At 39.4% G+C, this 23,778-nt stretch overlaps 1 protein-coding gene across 1 annotated transcript in view; it reads right to left on the bottom strand.

Annotated features, from left to right (window-relative positions):
- FBXL17 (F-box and leucine rich repeat protein 17) overlaps window positions 1-23,778 on the bottom strand; it is a gene marked incomplete at its 5' end in the record, with an annotated part of 308,442 nt that overhangs the window by 4,181 nt on the left and 280,483 nt on the right. Inside the window, one exon of the mRNA XM_084278599.1 lies at window positions 16,834-16,976. Within this exon, the coding sequence (XP_084134725.1) occupies window positions 16,834-16,976 (143 nt within the window). The remainder of the gene's footprint in view (window positions 1-16,833; window positions 16,977-23,778) is intronic.

Genomic DNA, 23,778 nt, shown 5'->3' with positions numbered 1-23,778 from the left:
TTCAATAGCCCTTTAATTATATTTTAACACATAATGAAAGAATGCTGTCCTTGTCATTAAGAGTCAAAGTAATACGTCTGTGAGGATCTCGGTCATCAAACAGAAAAAAATAAAAAAAATAACGAAGATTGGTTTGAAATTGTTTTTTCTTGCTGAAATAAAAATTGATTCCAGTCCAAAACCCAGATTTAAAAAAAAGAAAAAGTGAATAAAGGGGTTACAGAAACTGGCAAGACCAAGGGATATCACTGCCTTTTAACTTAATTAGAGCAGTTATCCAGAAGTCACAATTTTGTATCCTTTTTGCATGAAGACATCTGAACACATATCACCTATTTCCCAGGAGAGCATACTTGACTTTGTGACAAATATTATCCAGGGTGGCATCTCTTCAATTTCTTCTGATGATAACAGCATGGCTGTGCAAAGAGTATTTAAGTATCATCTGCACTAACGGAAAAGAACTCTTCCTCATGTTCCAGGAATTTTTCTGGGCAAGGAGAACATGAATACCCATCTAGCCTACGTGAAATAGAATATTCACAAAAGGGTTTGGGGAGTGGTCCTTTGGAGGAATCTAATCTTGCTGTGCTAGGTCTACACATCACGTGGGTGAAATTTTGAGAAGTGCTCAAAACTTTCTCTCCTTTAGGTAAAGTGATCTACCTGTAAAAGAAAGGGTGAAAAAACCCACCAGTCTGTAAATATTTTTTTCCCACCATCAACTAACTAACTGGCATTTATGAGCTCATTTTTCAGGTTCAGTGTCCTGGTTTTACCCGGCTGAGGGCCGAGATCCATGCAGCTGCCTGCTCCTTAAAGGAAAAGAGCAGGTTAAAGGGAAGGGGGGTGTGTGTGTGTGTGTGTGAGAAGTAAGGGAAGGGAAAAGAAAGAGGAAGGGGCAAATAACCCCAAAATCAAGAAATAAGAGGCCCGTGGGTTGGGGTAAGGATAGTTTACTAAGATAACAGAAAGATACAATGTAACAATGCTAACAGGACTTCAGAGCAAAAATACATGAAGCTGTTGATACACAAGGCATTTTCTCACCAAACCACACAACTCAGGCCGTGCCACCCAGAGCCGTCCCGGAACCCGACCGTCCCTCAAGAACCGCGCATCCCGGAGCTGCCCTCGACCTTCCTCCCATCAGCCCCCGATATCCTGGGCAGGACGTAACTGGCATGGAATACTCTCTTTGGTCAGCTCAGTCACCTGTCCTGGCTTCGCCCCTCCTTTCTCATGAAGAGCTGAGAAAGTCCTTGACTGTCTGACAGCAACTAGAAACATCAGGGTGTTATCAGCACTACTCCCATTTTAACTCCCAAACACAGCATTCATCCGCTGTTACAAATGAAATTAACTCCATCCTGACCAAAACCTGGACATTCAGGATAAACTGAACATAATTTTTTTTCAATTAATAAGCTACTCAGAGAAAAATACCCGCTCAGGTTTTTGATCTGGTATGCTAGACTTACTCATCTGATCTGAGTATTGCCTAATTTTTTACATCACTTTTTCTTTTGTGCCATCTTTGGTAAGATCTTACAGAAAATTGAAACTGTAAGCACAAATAGTTATTAGATAATAGAGTTTTTATTTTTCAATATGCCATGTCTTTGGACAGAAGTCTGTTGACAATTTCACCACTGTTTTCTTTCATTTCTAGATTCTACAATCAAGAATTTGTCTTTACCTTTTGCTTCCATTACATTCCTGGGCAGATCTTATTAAATTCAAGGGAGTTGAGTTTTCCTAACCTTGTTAAGATAAATTAGGGATTACAGTTGAAACCATCAGTTGAACCAGACATTCCTTTTTCATGAGACTGGTAAGTTTCATTAGCCCTGGTGAACATGACTAGCAAACAGTAACAATGGATGAGGAGAATGCTGAAGTACTCAACGACTTTTTTTGCCTCAGTCTTCACTGGCACCGCTTCTCTACCCACACCTCTCAAGTGGACAGACCTCAAGGCAGGGACAGGAAGACTGAGTTCAAGACAACCTGAGAACCTGAACATACATCAGTCTGTGGGACCTGAAAAGGTGAATCCCAGAGTCCTGAGGGAATTGCTGAAGTAGTTACCAAGCCACTCTCCATGACATTTGAAAAGTCATGGCAGTCAGGTGATGTCCCCAGTGACTAGAAAAAGGGAAACACTGCTCCCTTTTTAAAAAAAAGGTAGAAAAGAGGATCCTGGGAACTACCGATCTGTCAGACTGTCCTGGTTTTGGTCAGGATAGAGTTAAATTCGGTCAGGATGGAGTTAAATTCATTTGTAACAGCGGATGGAATGCTGTGTTTGGGAGTTAAAATGGGAGTAGTGCTGATAACACCCTGATGTTGTTAGTTGCTGTCAGACAGTCAAGGACTTTCTCAGCTCTTCATGAGAAAGGAGGGGCGAAGCCAGGACAGGTGACCGAGCTGACCAAAGAGAGTATTCCACGCCAGTTACGTCGTGCCCAGGATATCGGGGGCTGATGGGAGGAAGGTCAAGGGCGGCTCCGGGACGCGCGGTTCGTGGGGGACGGTCGGGTTCCGGGACGGCTCTGGGTGGCACGGCCTGAGTTGTGTGGTTTGGTGAGAAACTGCATTGTGTATCAACAGCTTCATATATTTTGCTTTGAAGTCCTGTTAGCATTGTTACATTGTATCTTTCTGTTATCTTAGTAAACTATCCTTACCCCAACCCACGGGCCTCTTAATTTCTTGATTTTGGGGTTATTTGCCCCTTCCTCTTCCTTTTCCCTTCCCTTACTTCTCACCCCCCCCCCCCCCCCTCTTCCCTTTAACCTGCTCTTTTCCTTTAAGGAGCAGGCAGCTGCGTGGATCTCGGCTCTCAGCTGGGGTAAAACCACGACAGTCTTTTTGGCGCCCAACGTGGGGCCTGAAAGGTTGGGATAAGGGTAGATCTGACCCTGACCTGATTGTAATTAAGACAAAGTTGTGATAAGCACTTTGATTTAAGCAGTCTCTGGTCACGATGCTCTGGTATTTACTTACAAGGCTGTGCTCACAGCTGTGGCAGCAAAAGCACCGTCTGTTGTATGCAATCCTAGCAGGATCTTTTAACATCTTGGGGCTGCGGCTCCTGTTTTCGTTCCCGTACCCCCTTTTGGTGTACTTTATGACAACAGTCTATGATACAGTGATATCGATGGTCGTGAACTTGTTCTGGTATCTGTATGAGATTTTGCTGCCCTGTCCATTCTTTGGACAGGGAGGAGTTAATAACTGCAGCTGGTATGGTGGGAGTACAGAAAGAAATATCTATGCTGCTTTCTCTTCCTTTGGGCTAAATACAACAGCTCTGGTAACAGTTTTTGAAAATTTCCAGTATCCCTGGGATATTCAAACTAGCATTTTGCTGTTGTTATGTTTGGTGAATATGGTTCAGCTTTTGTTAAATATTAAGCAAAGGTTTATGAATACCACTCAAGAGTGTTCTGCGAGGCCAGATAATCACGAGTGGCAGGGTACGTGGCAGAGTATGGGCAACCACCTGGGCACTTTCTCACGTCCGATGTTTTGGAGTTTCACTCCCGAACAGTTACAGGACCCTGATAAAGTGGCTGCATATCTGAAAAGAAATTGCCGCAAGTTTCCCAGAGATGCACAACTTACTGAACTGTGCTGGGCCCTGGCCACTATTTACCAAACACTGCTTGATAGCAGTCAGCACTGTCAGAGGGAAAGGAAGGAAAACAGACCAGCAGAAACTGCAGCTACTGTAACCACTGGGACTAACACTGAGGCCACTGTAACTTCTGTGACTAGCACTGTGGCTACTGCAACCTGCCCAACCGATGCTGCAGCTACTGCTACCCCTACAGCAGATACTGCTGGTAAAACAAAAAAACAGCCCATGCCAGTGTCTGTTGCTCCTGTACAAAAGAGGAAATACACAAGGAAAGTTGTTCCTGTAGTGAAGGATGAGGATGAGGATGAAATTGAGGCAGGGCCATCTGATGAATGTCAGGATAAAGCAGGGTCATCTGATGAATGTCAGGATGAAGCAGGGCCATCCAAACCATCTCGGGATAAGGCAGGGCCATCTCAACCATCTCAGGATGAGGTTGTTGTCGCACGATCCCTGACCCTGAGTGAGCTGCGTGAGATTCGAAAAGATTTCAGTCGCCGCCCAGGTGAGCACATCATCACTTGGTTGCTCCGATGCTGGGATCACGGGGCCAGTAGTCTGGAATTAGATGGCAGGGAGGCCAAGCAGTTGGCATCCCTAGCTAGAGAAGGAGGCATTGATAGGGCAATTGGGGAAAAGCCTGAAATCCTCAGCCTCTGGAGGCGACTACTGTCAAGTGTGAGGGAAAGGTATCCCATAAAGGAATACATTACATGTCAAACACCCAAGTGTAACAACCTAGAGGCAGTTATCCAGCACCTGAGAGAATTAGCTGTACGGGAGGTAATTTATTATGATCTGGACAACTCACAGCTTCCCTCTGATCCTGATGACGTCCTATGCACCCCAGATATGTGGTGTAAGGTTGTACAAAGTGCACCAGCAGGGCACACCAATTCATCGGCAACAATGGACTGGAATGATGCATATCCACCAACCGTATACGATGTGTCCTGCCGACTCCGGAGATATCAGGACAATGTTTCCCTCTCTGTGATAGCAGCGGTAGAGAAACTGGTCGAACGACTTGACAAAAATGTGTCCAACTCCCAGCCCGTATGGGGCAATGTTGCAGCTACTGGGAGAAAGCGTCCATCTTCCCAGAAGGGACGATACAGAAAGGACGCACTGCGAGAGATGCTGTGGTTTTACCTGCGTGACCATGGTGAGGACATGATGAAGTGGGGTATGCAGCCCACCTCAGCCCTTCAAGCACGAGTAAATGAGCTGCGAGGTAAAAGAATCACACAACGCAATTCTGCCAGGAAGAACGTTGCACCAGTGAACAGCCAACACAATTAGCAACAATAGAGGGGCCCTGCCTCCAGCCAGGTGGAGGAGAGGGATAACCGTGTTTATTGGACTGTGTGGATCCAATGGCCTGGCACGTCAGACCCACAAGAGTACAAGGCTCTGGTGGATACTGGTGCTCAGTGTACAATAATGCCATCGAATCATGTTGGGACAGAACCTGTTAGCATCTCTGGAGTGACAGGGGGATCCCAACAATTGACTGTGTTAGAGGCTGAAGTGAGCTTAACTGGGAAGGACTGGGAGAAACACCCAATTGTGACTGGCCCAGAAGCTCCATGCATTTTAGGTATGGATTATCTCCATAGAGGGTATTTTAAAGACCTGAAAGGGTACCGGTCGGCTTTTGGAATAGCTGCTTTGGAGGCAAATGAAATTGAACAATTGTGTGCCTTGCCTGGACTCTCGGAGGATCCTTCTGTTGTGGGGTTGTTGAAGGTTGAAGAACAGCAAGTGCCAATTGCTACAACAGTGCACAGAAGACAATACCGTACTAACTGAGACTCCCTGATCCCCATCCACAAGCTGATTCGTCAACTGGAGAGTCAGGGAGTGATCAGCCGAACCTGCTCACCCTTTAACAGTCCCATATGGCCAGTGCCGAAGTCTGATGGAGAGTGGAGGCTGACAGTTGATTATCGTGGCCTAAACGAAGTCACTCCAGGTATGAGTGCTGCTGTACCAGACGTGCTGGAACTGCAGTATGAACTGGAATCAAAGGCAGCCAAGTGGTATGCCACAATCAACATTGCAAATGCTTTCTTCTCAATACCACTGGCGCCAGAGTGCAGGCCACAGTTTGCTTTCACTTGGAGAGGCATCCAATACACATGGAATTGTCTGCCCCAGGGGTGGAAACACAGCCCTACCATCTGCCTTGGACTGATTCAGACTACACTGGAAAAGGGTGAAGCCCCAGAGCACCTGCAGGATATTGATGATCATTGTATGGGGCAATACAGCAGAGGAAGCATTGTTATATTGTATCTTTCTGTTATCTTTGTAAATTATCCTTATCCCAACCCACGGGCCTCTTAATTTCTTGATTTTGGGGTTATTTGCCCCTTCCTTTTCCTTTTCCCTTCCCTTACTTCTCACCGCCCCCCCCCTCTTCCCTTTAACCTGCTCTTTTCCTTTAAGGAGCAAGCAGCTGTGTGGATCTTGGCCCTCAGCTGGGGTGAAACCACGGCACAGCCTCATGTCTGTGCCTGAGGAAATCATGGAACAGATCCTCCTAGAAGGTATGTAAGGCACGGGGAGGGGACTTAAGACAGCCGGCATGGCTTCACCAAGGGCAGGTCTTGCCTGACCAACCTAGTGGCCTTCTATGATGGAGTGACTACATCAGTGGACAATGGAAGAGCTAAAGACATCATACAGCTCTACCTTCTGTAAAGCCTTTGACATGGTTCCTCACAACATCTTTGTACGTGGGAGAGATACAGATTTAATGGATGGACTGTTTGGTGGATGAGTGATTGGTTGGATGGTTGCATCTGAAGGGTAGTGATCAACTGCTCAGTGTCTGGATGGAGATCAGCGATGAGAGCTGTCCCACAGGAATCTGTATTGGGAAAAGTGTTGGTATCCAACCAAGGTTAAACAATCACAAATATCTTCCTCAGTGGCATAGACAGTGGTATTGAGTGCATCCTCAGCAAGTTTGCAGATGACACCAAGCTAAGTGGTGAAGTTGACACACCGGAGGGACACGATGCAATCCAGAGGGACCTGGATATGCTTGAGAAGTGGGTCTATGTAAGCCTCATAAGGTTCAACAAGGCTAAGTGCAAGGTCCTGCACCTGCATCATACCAACCCCAGTAGCAATACCGGCTGGGGGATGAAGGGATTGAAAGCAGCATGTGCAGAAGGACTTGGGGATGCTGATGGGTGAAAAACTGGACATTAGGTGACAATGTACACTTGAAGCCCAGACAGCCAACTTTACCCAGGGCTGCATCAAAACAAGCATGACCAGCAGGTTGAAGGAGATGATTCCCCCCTTCTACTCCGTCCAGGTGAAACCCTGCCTGGAGTACTGCATTCAGCTCTGGGGTCCTCAGTATGGGAAAGATGTGGACCTGTTGGAGCAGGTCCAGAGGAAGGCCACAGAAATGATCAGAGGGATGGAACACCTCTCCTGTAAGGTAAGGCTAAGAGAATTGGGGAGGAGAGAAGGCTCTGGGGAGACCTTATTGTGGCCTTTTAGTTCATAAGAAGGGCTTAGAAGAAAGATGGGAAATACTTTTTAACAGGGTCTTAAGGAAAAACTTCAGGGTAACATCGACTTCACTTGATAATTGAAAACAAAAAGTTATCTCCATTCCACGTTATTAATTGAAAAAAATAAGCATCCATATAATGAAAAAAAAAAAAACAAAACACCCCCAAAAACTCACAAGCAACCAACCAGACTTGCAAAACTGTGCAAAGGTGCAGTATTAAAGCGTCCTAGGAAATTTTTAGGAGCCTATGCTCCTCAGGGGTTCATAACATCATACAGTGATAGACTGCTGAAATAATATTTGCATAATATCCAACTTAGCCCTTGCAACAGGCATATGGCTAGCTGATTCCAGAAAGTGCTGACATCATGGGCACTCTCCTTCTGAGGATATTACAGGTAGGTATCTCCAGCTATGTAACTTTATAGTTTGGTCATTAATAAAAACTAATAAACCAAGTTATAACAAGGGATATGTCTGCAATATCTTCACAGAAACACATTAATAATTTATAGAACTGCTAGCTTAATTATAGAAATCTAGTACTTGTAAAGAATTTTAGGGAAATGCTAGCAGATGAGAAGTAACATTTACACCAGAAGATTTTTGAGGGCTGCCATACAGATGTTTGAAAATAAAGGTTTACAGACTGCAAGTATTATTACAATTTCTACATATCGAGAATCATAAAACCAACTGTATAGAAACTAAATGCAAATTGATTTGGTCCAAAAGGGCTTACTTATCATGTTACTGACATTTTTGCTTACGGAGAGGTATTGCATCCATAGAGGTATGGAAATTTGTGTGCATCTGTGTCTTGGTATATGTAGAGTAGTATTACATGAAAGCCAAATTTGTATGTAGTGGACCAACAGATGACTCTATAGTCATTTTGTGTATCCACAATAATGTGCTTCAGACACATTTTATGTTCCAATTTCTCTAATGTTTTAAAAATAAATCCAAAATATACACAGTTGGAGTTATTAAGAAGTGCATTTTCCACATTTTCATATACACTTTCTCTTCTCTGCTGCAGTTTCCTTCCTCAAGTCAGTGTCTTATAAAAAGTGCACTTTGTTTGATTTTTTTTTTCCCTGCTAATAGTTGAATGAATTATATTCTCAGGTGGCCCAATTATAACTGTTGCCTGTAGCCATAACAAAATTAAAGATTTCTGGAAACGTTTTCTGTGAAGTGCACTTGATCAGCTAAGGCAGACATATTCCACAGAGTTTCAGTGACTGCCCTCATGCCCAGGGGCAGAACCTTTGTTTAGGACTTTAATAAAATAACAGCACTACCAATATTAGCACAATATCCTATAGTCCAAATAAAGTCCCTTATGATTTCAGCAAAGAATGTATTTTTGACTTAATGGAGGCTGTTACTAAAAGGAAAAAAAAAAAGAGATTCAGAAAAAAAAGCACACATGTACGAATATATACTGAATTTGTAGGCTCATAAATAATTATATTGACAAGTACAGTCTCATGTACTATTATTATCATGACATTCAACAACTTCATTATGTTAAATTTTAGCAATTAATTTCCCACTTATATTTCGAAATGGGGAGGAGTGGGTAAACAGAAATAGCTGTAATCTTTTCTGTCATGTACAGGGAAAGAATCCACAAACCCTCTAATACTCAAAGTTAGCACTTCTGGAAGGGTTTCGGAAAAATGACCAAGGTTACTTGTGGAGTATAGCCCCTCTACAGTTCTCTGCTTAAATCCTGGCAGAAAGGTAGAGTCCTAGAGGGATGAAATTCATTGTTGTGGTTCTTTACACAGGTGATGCTATTGCCTCAAAGTGACAGTCCCTGCACAATCGTGGGAGTCACTGTGTTACTGCAAGCCAGCGGAATAATCCGTTTCAGGTGCCTGAGTTTGCATGGCTTTCCAGCTGGGCCATCATTTCAGGGCTCACTGTCCTAATGATCACTGCTGACACGATGCTGAATATTGAAGTTGTGCAAGCGATAAAGATTTCATTCTCAATTCCCTTTGCCTATTGTAAGGGTTTGCTTTTCTGTTAAATCACTGAAACCTTTCTGAAGGAGTTTTTTAATTTGGGTGGCTGGTTGGTTTGCTAATTTTGTTAATTGCAATCAGATGAATTTCTTCTAGACTCCACCTGTACAAGAGTTCAAGGTAAAAATATTACTAGTTCGTAAGTATTTCAAATTTATGATGAAACTCTGTGTGTTGCTTTGTTCTTACTTATAAAAAACTGCAGTTAATGAAGGCCCATATGCAATGAAATGACAGTGTTTATTTATATAGTGATAAATATTCTTTCAAATTACTTTCTGTCTGTTGAATTAATAGGACTGAATATTTTCCTTCCTATTCTGCTACATTAACAATAATTTGTGCACATTATTGTAATACCTGTCAAAATGATGGCCTGTACAATTAACAGAGAAATCATTCTCAAAAATTTGCTAGCTGTCAGAAATGACTGCAAGTTCCAGGGGACAGTGCTTCTAAAATTTTTTTTTTTTGTTAATCACAAAAAAGATGACTACTTCACATTGCATTTTTCCTTAATAATTGGCCATATCCTGATTTTGAACTATTGATGAGGCCCATCATCCTATTGCAGTGTGACATTATCAGGTGGTTTCTTTTTAAAAACAAGGACAGACTAATTAACACAGGAAGATTTCAAATTCAGCCTACTGCTGTGGAAGCTGCTGCTGAACTAACATTCTGGAAGATAAAAATCCTTTGGTACAGAAAGAGTTAAACTGCAAGTATGAAAAGTTCAATTTGTATGAAGAATCCTTTCTTAGATTTTAACAGATGCTTTCGTTCACACACGTAATGGATCTGTTATTCTAGTTAGCTAGGGGCAAAAAGAAAAAAAAAGTATTGTTCAGTCTTTTAAAATTGCTGTATTGAAAACCAAAGTGAAATAAATGCTATTTTTCTTTTGTTGTGGGTTAGAAAGGATAACTGTAGTTTCCTTCTAATGGGATTCTCGGATTTTATGAATCTGAAGTCTTCATTATTCATTGAGAGATGTATCAGTGGCAGCTCCTGCATTATACATACAAAACTTTAAAAAATACAGAGTAGCCTTTTTAATATGCAGCAACGTAACTTGAACAAATGATAGTGATTTAAGAGAAAATAAGTGCTATAGAATTTTTGTTAAAGGGAAGGAATGTATATTTTCAGTCCTCTTCAATATCATAAAACCATAATTTCAAATCTCAAAATGAACCCTTAAAATATAAAAGAAGAAATGGTAGCAATTTGTCAGGTTTTTTGATCATACTAATGATAGTTAGCCTCTTGTGAAGGTGGAAGGCAAATTGCTGTGATAATGATATTAAAACAAGCCATGGCTCTACTCTGTTCTACTGTTGATTAAGAACAGTTTAGCTCAAAAACATATTTGGTATTTAAAGACATATCTCTAGAACCTATGGTCTTATCTCTTTCCCACTTATTTAGCCTATAATTTACCTATGAAATGTAAATTAAAAGTTTGCAGATAAAGGGTAAAAATGTTTCTGGTCATCCTTATTAATGTGTATATATTGAATGGAAAAATTTCTTTGTCCTGAGCTTGTAAATTTTTTCACAAGATGGCATTTGTTTACATAAAACAGCAGCTGAACCCGTTAGGCTAATGATTTGCAGTCTGCACAGGATATATGTTTGTAAGTATTTCTTAAAAAGATTTGATAGAAGGATAAAGTGATAAATTATTTTTAAAATGTATTGATCTTCTAAAAATCAAAATCTTATTCTTACTTAAGATGCAAATGATTTCCTAATGGCCTATTTTTATTTTTAGGGGTCATCGATCTTCCTTCCTTTCTGTGGTAAGAGAGTTTGTCTTTTTGTCAGTTGTACTGACCATCAATTTCTGTGCTCTAACATCTCAGTAAAACTGTAATAGGAAATACATGCTGCAATTCATCTGAGAAAGTCATCTGGAACAAGCTATAGGATTTCAGAAATATTTTAATGGCAAGCAACCCTAATTTCTTTAAGAAAGAAAAAAAGAGAAAGGAATAAAGACCATGATGACTTATTAACTGAAGTTGTGTATATCTGTTCACAGCCAGCTTTGTCAGACTTATTTAATTTCATTTACATGTAGCTGTGAATGTTGAGTTTTGCGGCCTCTGTTTTTCAGTGTCATTTTTCTGCATATTTTCCCAAGAAATGTCTCTTGCATTTAGGTGGCAGCACTACTGATAACCATTGCAAATAGCACCACAGCTTTAGGAAAAGGATCTTGAAATATGAAAATCTGTGTGAGAAAAGTTGTAGACTCCATGGGAAGATTATTCTGACACATTGTTCAACCAGCCAAGCTATCAGCCAGAAAAACAGAACAGATTTTTCAGCCACTATTTCCTAGGTGATACTCAGCCATTTTCCACAAAGGAGAAGATTTCAAACTGCCATTAGTTAAAGCTTTTTGAGTTGTCATGAAAGAAAGTCAACAAAGAAGTGCTACAAAAGCCATCTTTAAAATGAGTTCTAGCAATAAAAAGAATAGAGAAAATTGAGTTCTTTCTCTGATTTATTTTGGAAATGCAAAAGAATTAACTAAGTAACTACAATTACGATCTGATCAGTTTAGAGGTAGAAATGTATAGAATTGTGTTTACAAAAAGAAGTTTGAAACATGTAGATTGGAATCTGTGAATCTGAGACAGGCATCATTTTATGCACTAAGGATGCAAGTACATCTTTTAGGAATCCTGATGTCAGTGACTGTGGGAGAAAAAGAGAGTACCCCATAACTGCCTATGCTCCTCTTAAATTTTAATCTATGTAAAGGAAAGGATGAATTATACTTTAAAACATATACTTTCCTAAGCTATGATAAAACCCACCACAAAACAGAGCTACAACTAAAATTTGGTTTGAAGAATGGATAGTCGTGTTCCCTTTCTGCTGTGGGGCTACTAAATGGGGATGAATAGAATATAACCCCTGGCTCTGCAGACAACTGAAGTGACAAATCAGAGCTTCAGTGTACCCTAGAAGTACACACACCCTCTGCATGGTACCACACACCCAAGTCAAGTCCCAAAACACATCCTTGGGCTGCAGTAACAACAGCACAGCACTTCTCTATGCAGTGAAACTGTGAGTTTGTGGTTTCGTTGTGCTGCCAGTGCACTGGGAAGCAGCAACACGAGGGGATGAAGCCTGGCTCGCTGCCCTGGGAATGGGGCACAGCATGAATGCAGGCGGTAACAGCAGAATGCAAACCAGAAATACTATGGCTTTTATGCCTTTTCCAATTAAAAAACTCTAGAATGTCCTGCCCAGGCCTTAAATAACTACTGATTTTATCTCTTGCTGCTTTCAAAGGAACCGGAGAGTCGGAACAGCACCATTTCCTTTTTATCAAACACATCACTCGTGCCTCAGGTGCCTGTACAGACACACACATATGCCCACAAATACATATTTGCACACAGTTAATACCCAGTAATGTGAGAGAGATCAGAAGGTCCTAGCTGCTTCCGACTACACGTTGATGCTTGTATGAGGGCAACAGGAATTTCATTGTCCAAAATAAAGGTACTCAAAAATATGTAGGGTTTACTTTCTGAATGTCTAAATACTTTTGGAGGTCTGGATCACAGTCTCTCAGAAGCCTTTGACACACAAAAAAATAACGGTATGTGTCTCATTCTACCTATACTGTACAATGCAGGACCCTACAGAGATCAAGCTAGCATTTCCTGAGCTACTCATGGAAATGGAAGCAGTGAGTTATGCTATCACATCTCTATTAGCTTTGCTGAGTGCTAATTTTCCTGGACAAGGTGCTGTACTTTGTCCGCTAAGCTGCATTCAGGACTTATGGCCATGTGTCCATGTTGCCCTGCACCTTTCCAGAAGTACCAGTTCATTCAGAGCTCTCTCCAGGCCTCTGACACCACTGCTGTGTAGTGCAGGGAAATCCAAAGCTGCCTAAGTCTTTAAGGCGCTAGGGAAAACTAGAAATAAAAGAGACATTTGCTAAGTAACCTTGCCTGTCATATTTTTTTCATTGAAAAGAATATTTAGATTTTGTGTATTTTAAGCATAAACATCTTTTCTAAACCAAACTTACTCTGGATACTTCAGAAACACTTTCATCATTTAATAATCTTTGCCTTTTTTCTGTATGTTATTTGTAAATAGTGATTATGTTGCTATATAGCAACACTTAAAAGTCAGAAAAAAAATTAAAAAATGCATATTAGAAAACTTCCAATTTAAATGTATGCCCTCGTTACGATGATCTCATGGTAAAGTCAGCAATTTTTATGAGACTTTTCAACACAATGACATTTATTTTAATGCAAAGACCATAGCGCTCCTGTGGTATGCATGTTGGATGGTAGGAAACATGAGAAAAAGAAAGGTCATGGCAACAGCAGTTTGATGAGAAATGAATAATTTGATTATTTTCATGGTGTGGATCAATAATGCTCTGCATCTACTGAAACACATTGCCTGGAGGCACTCAGATAATCAATGGCATAAAACAGAGCCTGCCTTTACCCAGGCTTGCAGCCTCTCTGATCTTTCTTGGGAGGACCCTTGACGCCTCTAATTTATGTCAACTGCATATCAAAGAAATTCCAAAAAGCCTGGGTCATAAAGAGTATTTTAGTGGTAACCATTTGAAGTCTACTTACATATGTTCCTTATGTAACTGTATTTAAGTACTTCCCCTCCAGTGCCTGGGAATTCCTAGAAAGACAAATGCTACCTGGTACTACTGTAACAGTCAGTACCTTAGAAAAGGGAGGCTGGTTAGAAGGGGCAAATCTAACCCTCTTCTTCCTTGCAAGCCGACAATAGTACAAAGACAAGAATTTCAGTCAATGGGGCGTGTAAATAAACCCTTCTGCACCACCCAAGAATTCTCTTTAATGATGTGCTGGGCACTGACATTTTTAATTTAATAGAGCAGCCACTGGAAAAAATTAGTTCTGCATGATATTGGGGAGAGACAGTTGAAGACATGACTTTGTTCAGTAATTTCTCTGTTCATTTGCAGTGGAAAAAGGGAGCTGGCATCTTCTAGCTGCCAAAAACTCTTAAGTCAAGGATACTTACTTCATTCTGTCTGTGGAGCTATTTTTCCCCATCAAGGCTTTGCAAGCAAAAAGATAATTCCCAATGGTAGTACAACTACTACAGTGTTTGCTGGAACAGCATTTACTCATTTCTGGACAAGTTTTAGCTACCACTCTTTGAATACCCGTACACATGCACCCACGCGTGTGTGCATACACACACGCATACTTGCAGCAAGCAGTCTACGCTGCTTTTCTATCATCCTTGAAGTTTTCTCAAAAAATACTCTTTTCTTTTTAGCAGCTGGATTTTGTAGTATATAATCCTTTGTAATGAATGAGGAAAACATTAACCGGCAATTAGAGGAATACAGGCTGCAGTACATACAGTTTAACTGATGAGGTAGTAAAAGTTGTCTTCAACATCAAGATCATTGATTTTCTATAGCAGCTGAAGACAGGATAAAATTATTGCACTTATTAGATCCTTGTTGATTGTTTAGCATTAGCTAAATTCACAAAATAAATATATGTGTAAGATTGATCAGGTGATTCAGGGTCAGATCTAATTCCCAAGGTCAAGTAACCTTTTGAACATTCTCTAAGTACATAATCTTAGCACAATCCATCAAAGAGACTCACATGCTCTTTTCATCCATTGGCTCTTATAAAACACTAATGTTTAGGAGATTAAGCGGAGTCAGCTTTAATAGACAGAGCAATTCTTCCAAAGTGCTCAACCTTCCCTCAAACTGGAAATGTTTAAGGTCGGGTTTGCAAAACTCTGTCTCTAACTTTACAACTGACCTGAAAATTATTATTCCTTGCCAGTTGAAATACTGAGTTCTGTAACTGTCATAGAATCATAGAACAGTCTGGGTTTGACAGGACCCCAAAGATCATAGAGTTTCAACCCCCTGCCACAGGCAGGGACACCAACCTCCAGCTCTGAATCTACACAAGGTTGCCCAGGGCCCCATCCAACCTGGCCTTGAACACTTACAGGGACAGTGCATCAACCACCTTTCTGGGCAGCCTGTTCCAGCACCTCACCACTCTCTCTGTAAAAAACTTCCCCCAAATATCCAATTTAAACCTTCCTTCCTTTAGCTTCAATCCATTCCCCCTTGTCCTGCCATTGTCTACTCTTGTAAAAAGTGGATTCTCCTCCTGTTCCTCTGCTCCCTTCAGGTACTGGAAGGCAGCAATGAAGTCCCCCTGCAGCCTTCTCCTCTCCAGGCTGAACAAGCCCAGCTCCTTCAACCTCTCTTCGTAGGAGAGGTGCTCCAGCCCTCTAACCATTTTTGTGGCCTCCTCTGAACCCTCTCCAACAGTTCTACATCTTTCTTGTATTGCGGGCCCCAGACATGGACACAGTACTCCAGATGGGGCCTCACGAGGGCTGAGTATCATAGAAGCATAGAATGGCATGGGTTGGAAGAGTAGAGAGGGACAATCACCTCCCTGTCCCTGCTGGCCACCCCTCTTCTGATGGAGCCCAGGATACCATTGGCCTTGCGATCTGCAAGAGCACACTGCTGGCTCATGTTAAGTTTCTCATCCACCATGACACCCAGGTCCTTCTCAGTGAGGCTACTCTCAAGGAGCTCTTCTCCCAGTCTGTATATATGTCTTTCATAAAGCATGGCAAGACATGTAAGGTAATGGTTTGGGCATGAAGTTTCTCAGGCTAAAAATCTGTGTTTTTACAGGCTGTATCCAATCTGAAATTTGCACACTTATGGTGGGCATCACAAGCTGGACATTTCGTTCATGATGTCCAGAAAAGAAACAATCCCTGCAGGTGTATTGGAGGTTTGAGATCAGAGACTCTGAAGCTCCAATGACTTTTAGGTATTTCTGATGTGTTCCCAGGCCTATTGAGCTCTCTGCTCTCAACACGGATGTGATTCCTGAAGCCGATATAGTTTAGATGAGATAGAGGTAGACTGCCTTGTCCCCTCTTCTAATGATAAAGTGCTAAAACTTATAGGCATTCTTAATATATTCCATGTAGGAAAATGACATAATAAGAAATTTAGTAGTTCTTTCTTATTTTATCATTATGGTTTTATCCAAATCCTTGCCCTTCTGTTTCAAAACCATTATATATGTGCAAGAACACAGATGTATAGAAAACAGCTCTGGAAGTAACACTGAAATATTTTTATTATTCTACTGCTTCTTTTTTTATTAAATTTTATTTTTCTTTTCGGGAACCAAAGTAGTCTGTCATAGTAATGATATGACATAGCAATCACTTTTAGCCAAAAATATTCACAACCCTCAGAGGACAGGTTTTACATAAAACTTTTGTGAGCACCTCAGGCTGCGGGTGTAGCCTGTGGGTGTATTTTGAAAATCCATGTCAGCAAAAATTTATGATGCACTTTTTAGTTCTCTAGATACCTTTTTAGCAAAATATGTGAACACAGGACACTAAAAGACTACCAGCGCAGTGAATACCACAACTACTTGTACAGAAAAACACAGATCTTCCCATCTCTCCCTCACTCATAGATACACACACGAACACTCGTTCTCACACGCCCTCAGAAGCAGGCACGAGGTCACACTAGTGCTCCATACCTGGTCACATCTCATCAGCCCTAAATATTTGAGCGACTTGCTGCTCTGTGCAATTTGGGTGGCTCCATGGTCTGTGATTTCTTTGCACCATCCAACATCCACAGTCTCTATTGTCATGCTGTATCGTCCAATGGCTATCAGAGCTGTAAAGATATTAAAGATATAAATTACATAGCTCATGGAGATGGTAAACTCAGTTGTATGTATACACTAAACAATACAAGGAGCAGTTTTCATGTACCTTGTAAAAGAGCTTGTATTTCAGCATTTTTAACTATGAAATAGCTGTCTCTTCAAATTAGCAATAAGCACATGTGCAAACAAATGCAGACATATAAACCGATCTTCTTCTATCAATTAAGATAAATAGACCAGTTAGGAGAGATATTCCCTATTAATTCTTTGAATTTTTTGAAGGATCAAGGATCAATTAATTGAAATTGAAATAACTATAGAATAAAAACAATCCACCTCATTCTTCAGAGAAAAGAACTGATTTTATGCAATTATAACTTTTGTTTTCAGGAAAATAGTAGTGCCAAGACAATGCAGAGAATTGTGTCAATAACAAAAAGGGATTTAGAAAAACCTGCATGTCACACATTTTATAACTATATTCTAAAACTGTATTTGCTTCCCACAGTTCATATTCATGATGTAATAGGTCTCATTTTTATGTTTCCTCCGCAAACACTTTTCCAATAGAAAAGAACAAAAAAATTAAAAAGGTCAGGAGGAATTAAAAACTTGAACATTTTTAAAAGGAAATGAAAAAGGATCTACACATTCTGAAAGGACTGAAAAATGGTTGGTAGGAGAAAACATGTGGCATCTGGAAGGCTTTGTCATGTTGTGGCAAGTCTGAAATGACAGAAATTATACAAATCACTAGCACGCTGGACTAGGGTCCAGGGTCACTATCTAAATCACTAGGGTCACCACATCACTAGTCACCATGTACTAGAACACTTTTCAGGATGTACAGACTTGGCAGCTGTTAAATCAAGTTGGGATTTATTTACAGAAATGAGCAACAGCCTTTAGCAGCTACAATCTCAGCTCAAGGAAAAAGTCTGAGGTTTCTAGTGTAGAAGTCAGCCATCTGCACATAGCCAAGGGGTAGGATGTTTACAGCTTTTAACTCCAGTTATAATGCAGTTGCTGAAAAGGAAGATGAATGAGCGACTTAGTCCAAATAATGCAAATATCTTTAAAGGCATGATTTTTCAGCAGCTGTGGGCCACTTCTGCTCATGCTACAGCACCTACTGTCAGAAACCAAACCAAACCAAAAAGATATGCCAGCTGTCAATTGTAGCTATTCAGGGTACAACTGAGATCAGCAGCAGGGAGAAAGAGCCCACTTGATCTTGCAGGAGTTCTGCAAAGACCTGTACCGATGGATGGCAGAGAGCAGTAAGGATAATCTGGTAATTTGTAAATATTTAGATGGATTTGATTTGCAAACAAAATCAGCCAAAACAGGCCAAAGATGTTCTAAGAGGCAGTAGTAAATATTTTTTTTTCTTGCAGCAGTTCACCAAAATGTGCAATAGTAATTGAATTTTGTAACTGACATAATGAACTTATGATAGAATCATCTGTGTATTTCTTTAGGGGTTTTGTAGGACAATACCAACTTCTTGTACTCTTCCCAGTACATACCTAGAAAACAAGTCCTAATTTTGCAAATATATAAATATATGTATAGCAGAACATAAACTTCACACTTTTTTTTTAACAGACCCCTTAAAAAATATCACTTTAATAAGAATATATTTTGCAATAACAAAGGCTATAGCAATTATAGATTATTGTCACTCCACACAAAATGTTGAGGACTTGTGGCAGTGCAGGAATACTGAAAGTCTACTATTACACTATAATACTGGCAGTGAAACCAAATTTCAAATACTGTTTGTATCTGAATATTTTTTGCTAGTTTTTGTAAATTTACAGTCATATTCTGTCATCTTCAATGCTTCACATAAACTGGAAAAGAGTAGAAAATCAAAGAGTACTTTTATGGGAGTAACATAAAAGATCATCAGATCACACTGGTGAAGAATTCTCTGAGCAAAGGCATTAAGGGAAATTCAAGATAGAATTTCTGGGAGTTCCCTCATAAGACTCAGAGGAAAAGCAGGGGATGCGAACCATTCTAGAGTGCCACTGAAGGATGAAGAAGGTTGTTACAGGGTGTGCAGAATGCCCAAGACTAAATATAACCTGGGCATCGCTACTCTAAGAAACTGCCATGAGTGCAGCAAAAAAGATGGTTTAAGGCATTAAATTTCATGCAGGCATCTTCACATGCAAATATTACACATATTGGAAGAATAAAATATTCTCTCTCATTCATATGCATAATTCTCTAACGGAATATTAATAGAAAACAATTTTATAACAATTAAAAATGTTAATGAATCATTTGGTATATTACTCCATTTTAGTGATTTTATGGGGTATTTAATTTCTAGAATAGGATCTTGATTAACTCTCATTTAAGTTTTGTGGATTTTTACTAAAAAATAAAAATATCTTCATCTTTTACATAATGGAAAAAGGACTTACAATTATTGAAATAAATACAAAATAATTATCAATTAACAGATCATGAAACCTTTTGCAAAACTGGCATTAACTGCTTGGCTTCCAAACATCTGTACTTTAACCAGCCAATTTTGATTACTGTTACATCTCTGAAGCACTAAAAGAATGAAAAAGATGACCCCTGGGATTCAGAAAGCACAAGTAACCTTCCATGAATCACAGTATGACTTTTGAATGACCTTGTTATGACTGTATTCTGTCAATTGCCAGGAAAGCCAAAACACAACTTCCATGGTACCAGGAGAAAACCACCATGTTTTTTGGTACAAGCAACAATACTTAATGGAACAATATGAAATGGAGCAAAAAACCTCTTCAGAATGTTATGTTTCAACATAATACATTAAAAAACAAACAAACAAAGAATTCCAGCTGTGACATTTGGTAAGCAGGGCTTTCTCAGTGAACATTTTGCTGTTCAGAAATTCCAGTCTAATTTTCAGACAACTGTTAATCTGTTGTTTTCCCCGGTGTTCCACATTCATGTATATGCAAACAACTAAATGAAATGTCATGCTTTAATCAATCTCTGTGTCTGATAAGGTATGTCTTAGGCTAGCTGTGGCTGGAGTAGTGTACTTCAGACTAGAGACTGCTGAACCGATAGTATTTTTGTCCTTTGCAGCATTCTTCACCACTCCCAAGCCTACCCATTCTTTCCACAGAGCTTCCCAGTGTCATATGTACATATTTGATTTTCTATTTAGCAGTGTTAATAGCAGGGTATTCTTTAATACGTAAGAAGAATCGTTAATGTTTTTCTAATTTAATTACAAATGGCACTAGAAATCAATTACTGCATTACAGATGGCTGAAGACTTAGAATATTTTGTCATGTGCTAGTAGAAAATCACGTATTTATTTTGTACTTTGCAGCTCTATGTCCCCACATTAGCTCTATGTCCCTATTATTCTGGAAAATCATGTATTTTGACAAGAGTGAACATTACACTGTAGTCATATATTGCAACAGTTCGTCTATCAAAGGCCTAGAGAGTAATGCCATCTTTAAACACCAATGACTGAATTTTCAGAAAATTTCAGTGTGTCTCTGTCAGCACCCAACAGCAGGAGAAAAAACATGAGAACCTATGAAAATAGAACAATACTTTCCTAGAACACTTTCTTCACGTGACAAAAATTGTGGTGAGGGACTTTCCAAACTGGAGTTGATGGCTCTGTACCTCTCTGTAACTTCAACTAATCAGTTCTGTAATCCACCAAATGTTTTAGACTCCATGACATCCTGTGGCAAGGAGTCCCTCAATTCAGCAGCCTTCTCTCAAAAACTGTCTTTCCTTGTTTGTTCTGAACCTGCTCTAAAGCCTGATCCAGAATCTTCCTTTTTATGACTGCTTAATTCCTTTGCTAATGCTTTCTGGATATCCCAAGAGACTGCTTCAGCCAGGCCTTTCTTATTATTTGCTGATTTCTTCCAAGTCTGATACTTTGTGAAGCACAACTTGTCTGAACAAAAGCTGTGCCAACTCTTCCTGGATGTGTCATATTTATTCGCCTGTTCACTAATTGTATTGCATTATTATTACTGATTTGCCTTATACAGACGTCAGGTTTATCGGTTAATATTTTTCTGATCTTCCTTGAACCCTTTTTCAAAACTCCTTTTGCCAAGCAATCCTGTGGTAGTCAAGCAGATTTAACTGAAGTATTGCACAGTGCAGTTAGGGGCTTGGCTATTTCATCCCTGAGTTCTTTTAGAAGTCTTGAGTACACACATTTCTTCTGCTTGCACAAGAAAAAATTTGTTAAGTGAGGAGTTTCAGCTATGAAAATGTTTGCATTGCTCAAGAGCTTTTCTTCCTCTCTGTATTTGCCCAAAATAATCAGAATACATTGCTATTCTCAGAAAGCCTGGGAGTAATTTAACAAGGAAACATAGTGTAAAGGGTTTATAAAGCAAGTTTGGATTCTGTGACTTGGGAAGTGGTAGCACAATCAGCAATAAAAAAAGCCAGCAATAATAAAAATGTAGTGAGTGACCCAGCAGAAGAACATGATACATTGAATATAAGTAGAGGTGGGTACTAAAAAATCCACTGTGTAGTTTAAAAATGCTGGCTTTGGCATATGAACCTCTCTTTATGTGAATACTTAACAAAGAATCCATTTATTTTATCTTCTTTCTCTAGTGTTTCCTTTATTTTGGCAAAAGGATGATCTCCTTTTTTTCCAGGGCTAGGTTGGTGGAATGGAAATCAACTGATGCACAGCTCCTACACAGCAGAAGATAAAAGTGTAATGTCTCAAACCAGTGTAATGTCTCTAACTAGAATTGGAAAATCACCCCCACAGCCTTGAGCTGTATTAAGCAAAATGTCTTCCAGTTGTAACGGTACTTTCTTGTAGCTGAGGAGGTGAAAGAACATATGGACTGGACTGGACTTGTAGCAGAGGTAGCATCTTGTAGATGATCAGCTAGTATAGTTTGAAAAATAAGACAAATTTAATCCTTAGTGCAGTACTACAAAAACAAAATAGTAATTTAACCTCATTTTATTTTAAACTGATTAAGTTAAACTGACACAGCTAAATGCATCTGCTACTACAGGCAGAAAGGACTGCCTTAGTCAGAGAGGAAAGGTCTCCATTTAGCTGTACATAGACTGTGAAACCAATGGTTGTAATGTGAGTGTTGTCATGGTTAACTACCTCTAGACCTGATCTAGGCAAGCTCTGAGATCTTGCATCTAACAGAATCGGGGATGATGACACTGCTGTATTTATTTTGCATGACTGCTTTGGGAAACTACAGTTGTCAGTATACCATCTTGAGGCTCTCCTCCTTGATTTTGTACATATATAACAAAAATCAGAAACAGACATTACACTGTTGATATGTTAAAAAAAAAAAAAGTAATCTAACATTTATAGTTTAGTCACCACCATTCCCAAGTATACTACAACAGAAAAAAATAACACTTTTGGTGTGAACCATTGATATCTGACATACTCTTAATTTAATTTTTAATGTATTTTTAAATCTGGAAACAAATACTACATGTTACATAATTTTGCCAAATAAAGTTGTTTGGAAATCTGGTGTATTAGGCAGATTCCATCAAATTGCATATATTTTTTTACTGAAATGCACCTATTACACAACAGAGTACTTTCCTAATCAATAGATGCTAGTTTAATTTAACTGAAAATAAACCTATGTGAGGTGTAACTGTGCTGATGTTTTTCTGCTATCATCATCTATCATTACTGCATATGTAAAAGACACTGCATTTGGTCAGACTTCAATAAGGACTGGATAGAAATGTTATAAAAAATGGATTACTATTGACATCACCTTGACACCAAGGCAGTGCATACACATACACACACACACGCATTCATGCAAAAAACCATGCCAGCATTTATGAAGTTCTTTTTATCATTAATGTGAAAATTCATTTAAATGTGCAAGAATTAGATTTTAAAATTTCCAGCCTCTCTAAGGGTTCTACACAGAGTAGAAATCAATCAGTCAACCAAGTATTACCAAGTAATAGTATTCTTATGGAACTTTCCATTATCTTTTATTTATTATATAGCCAAAAGCTATTAAGGTGGCTTTGATAGCCATCTACCAGCTCCTGAAGAGCCTAATGTACAGAGAAAAATGGGAGGAAGTTTATGAGAGCTAAAATTGCAATAAGCAGATGTAATAAAAAGAAAATTAGCAAAGAAAACTATGCATTCAGATGTTAAGGAAATGGTACAACAGTTTAGCTTAGTGGACTGTGAACTATTCTCTTGCTGGTGGAGTTACAGCGTTACTCTCATGGGCTTGAGTTGTTTGAAATATGAGTGGACAAAGCTCTGGAGAAACTACAAAGAAAATGTACATAACAGACTGAACAAGTAAATTTCAATGGCCATTTCTACCTTTCATATGTATTATTCTACTGAATTAGAAACAAAAGAGAAAGATGTAAATGATGAGAAAACACTTGAATGCACTGAAGCTTTCCCAAAATTAGTTTGATGTTCAATTTCCAGTGATTTGTGGAGAAGCATTTATAAATTAGCCTGCAATTAGACACAAACACTTGTCAACTGTAGAATACATTTGAGTATATAGACAGTATACTGCCAACTAATTTTAATATGTCATTATTGTTACTAATTAAAACATTAACTTATGCATGTTAATAATATCCTCTGCACTGTTGATTATTTAGTTAAAGTAAATATTGCTCATCAATAGAAAAGGTTCTTCTTTACAAGTGTAAAACTATAAAATCTTTATTTTCAGAAATTTTTGCAGTCACTTCAGGGTTTTTTTTTTCCTAAATTAGGGCAACAGAATTTAATTTCAGAGCAA

The sequence above is a fragment of the Gallinula chloropus genome (assembly GCF_964237585.1).
Source record: "Gallinula chloropus genome assembly, chromosome: Z".
Classification (NCBI taxonomy): Eukaryota; Metazoa; Chordata; class Aves; order Gruiformes; family Rallidae; genus Gallinula; species Gallinula chloropus.
The sequence above is the reverse complement of the archived record's forward strand: the minus strand, read 5'-3'. Positions and strand labels throughout refer to the sequence as shown.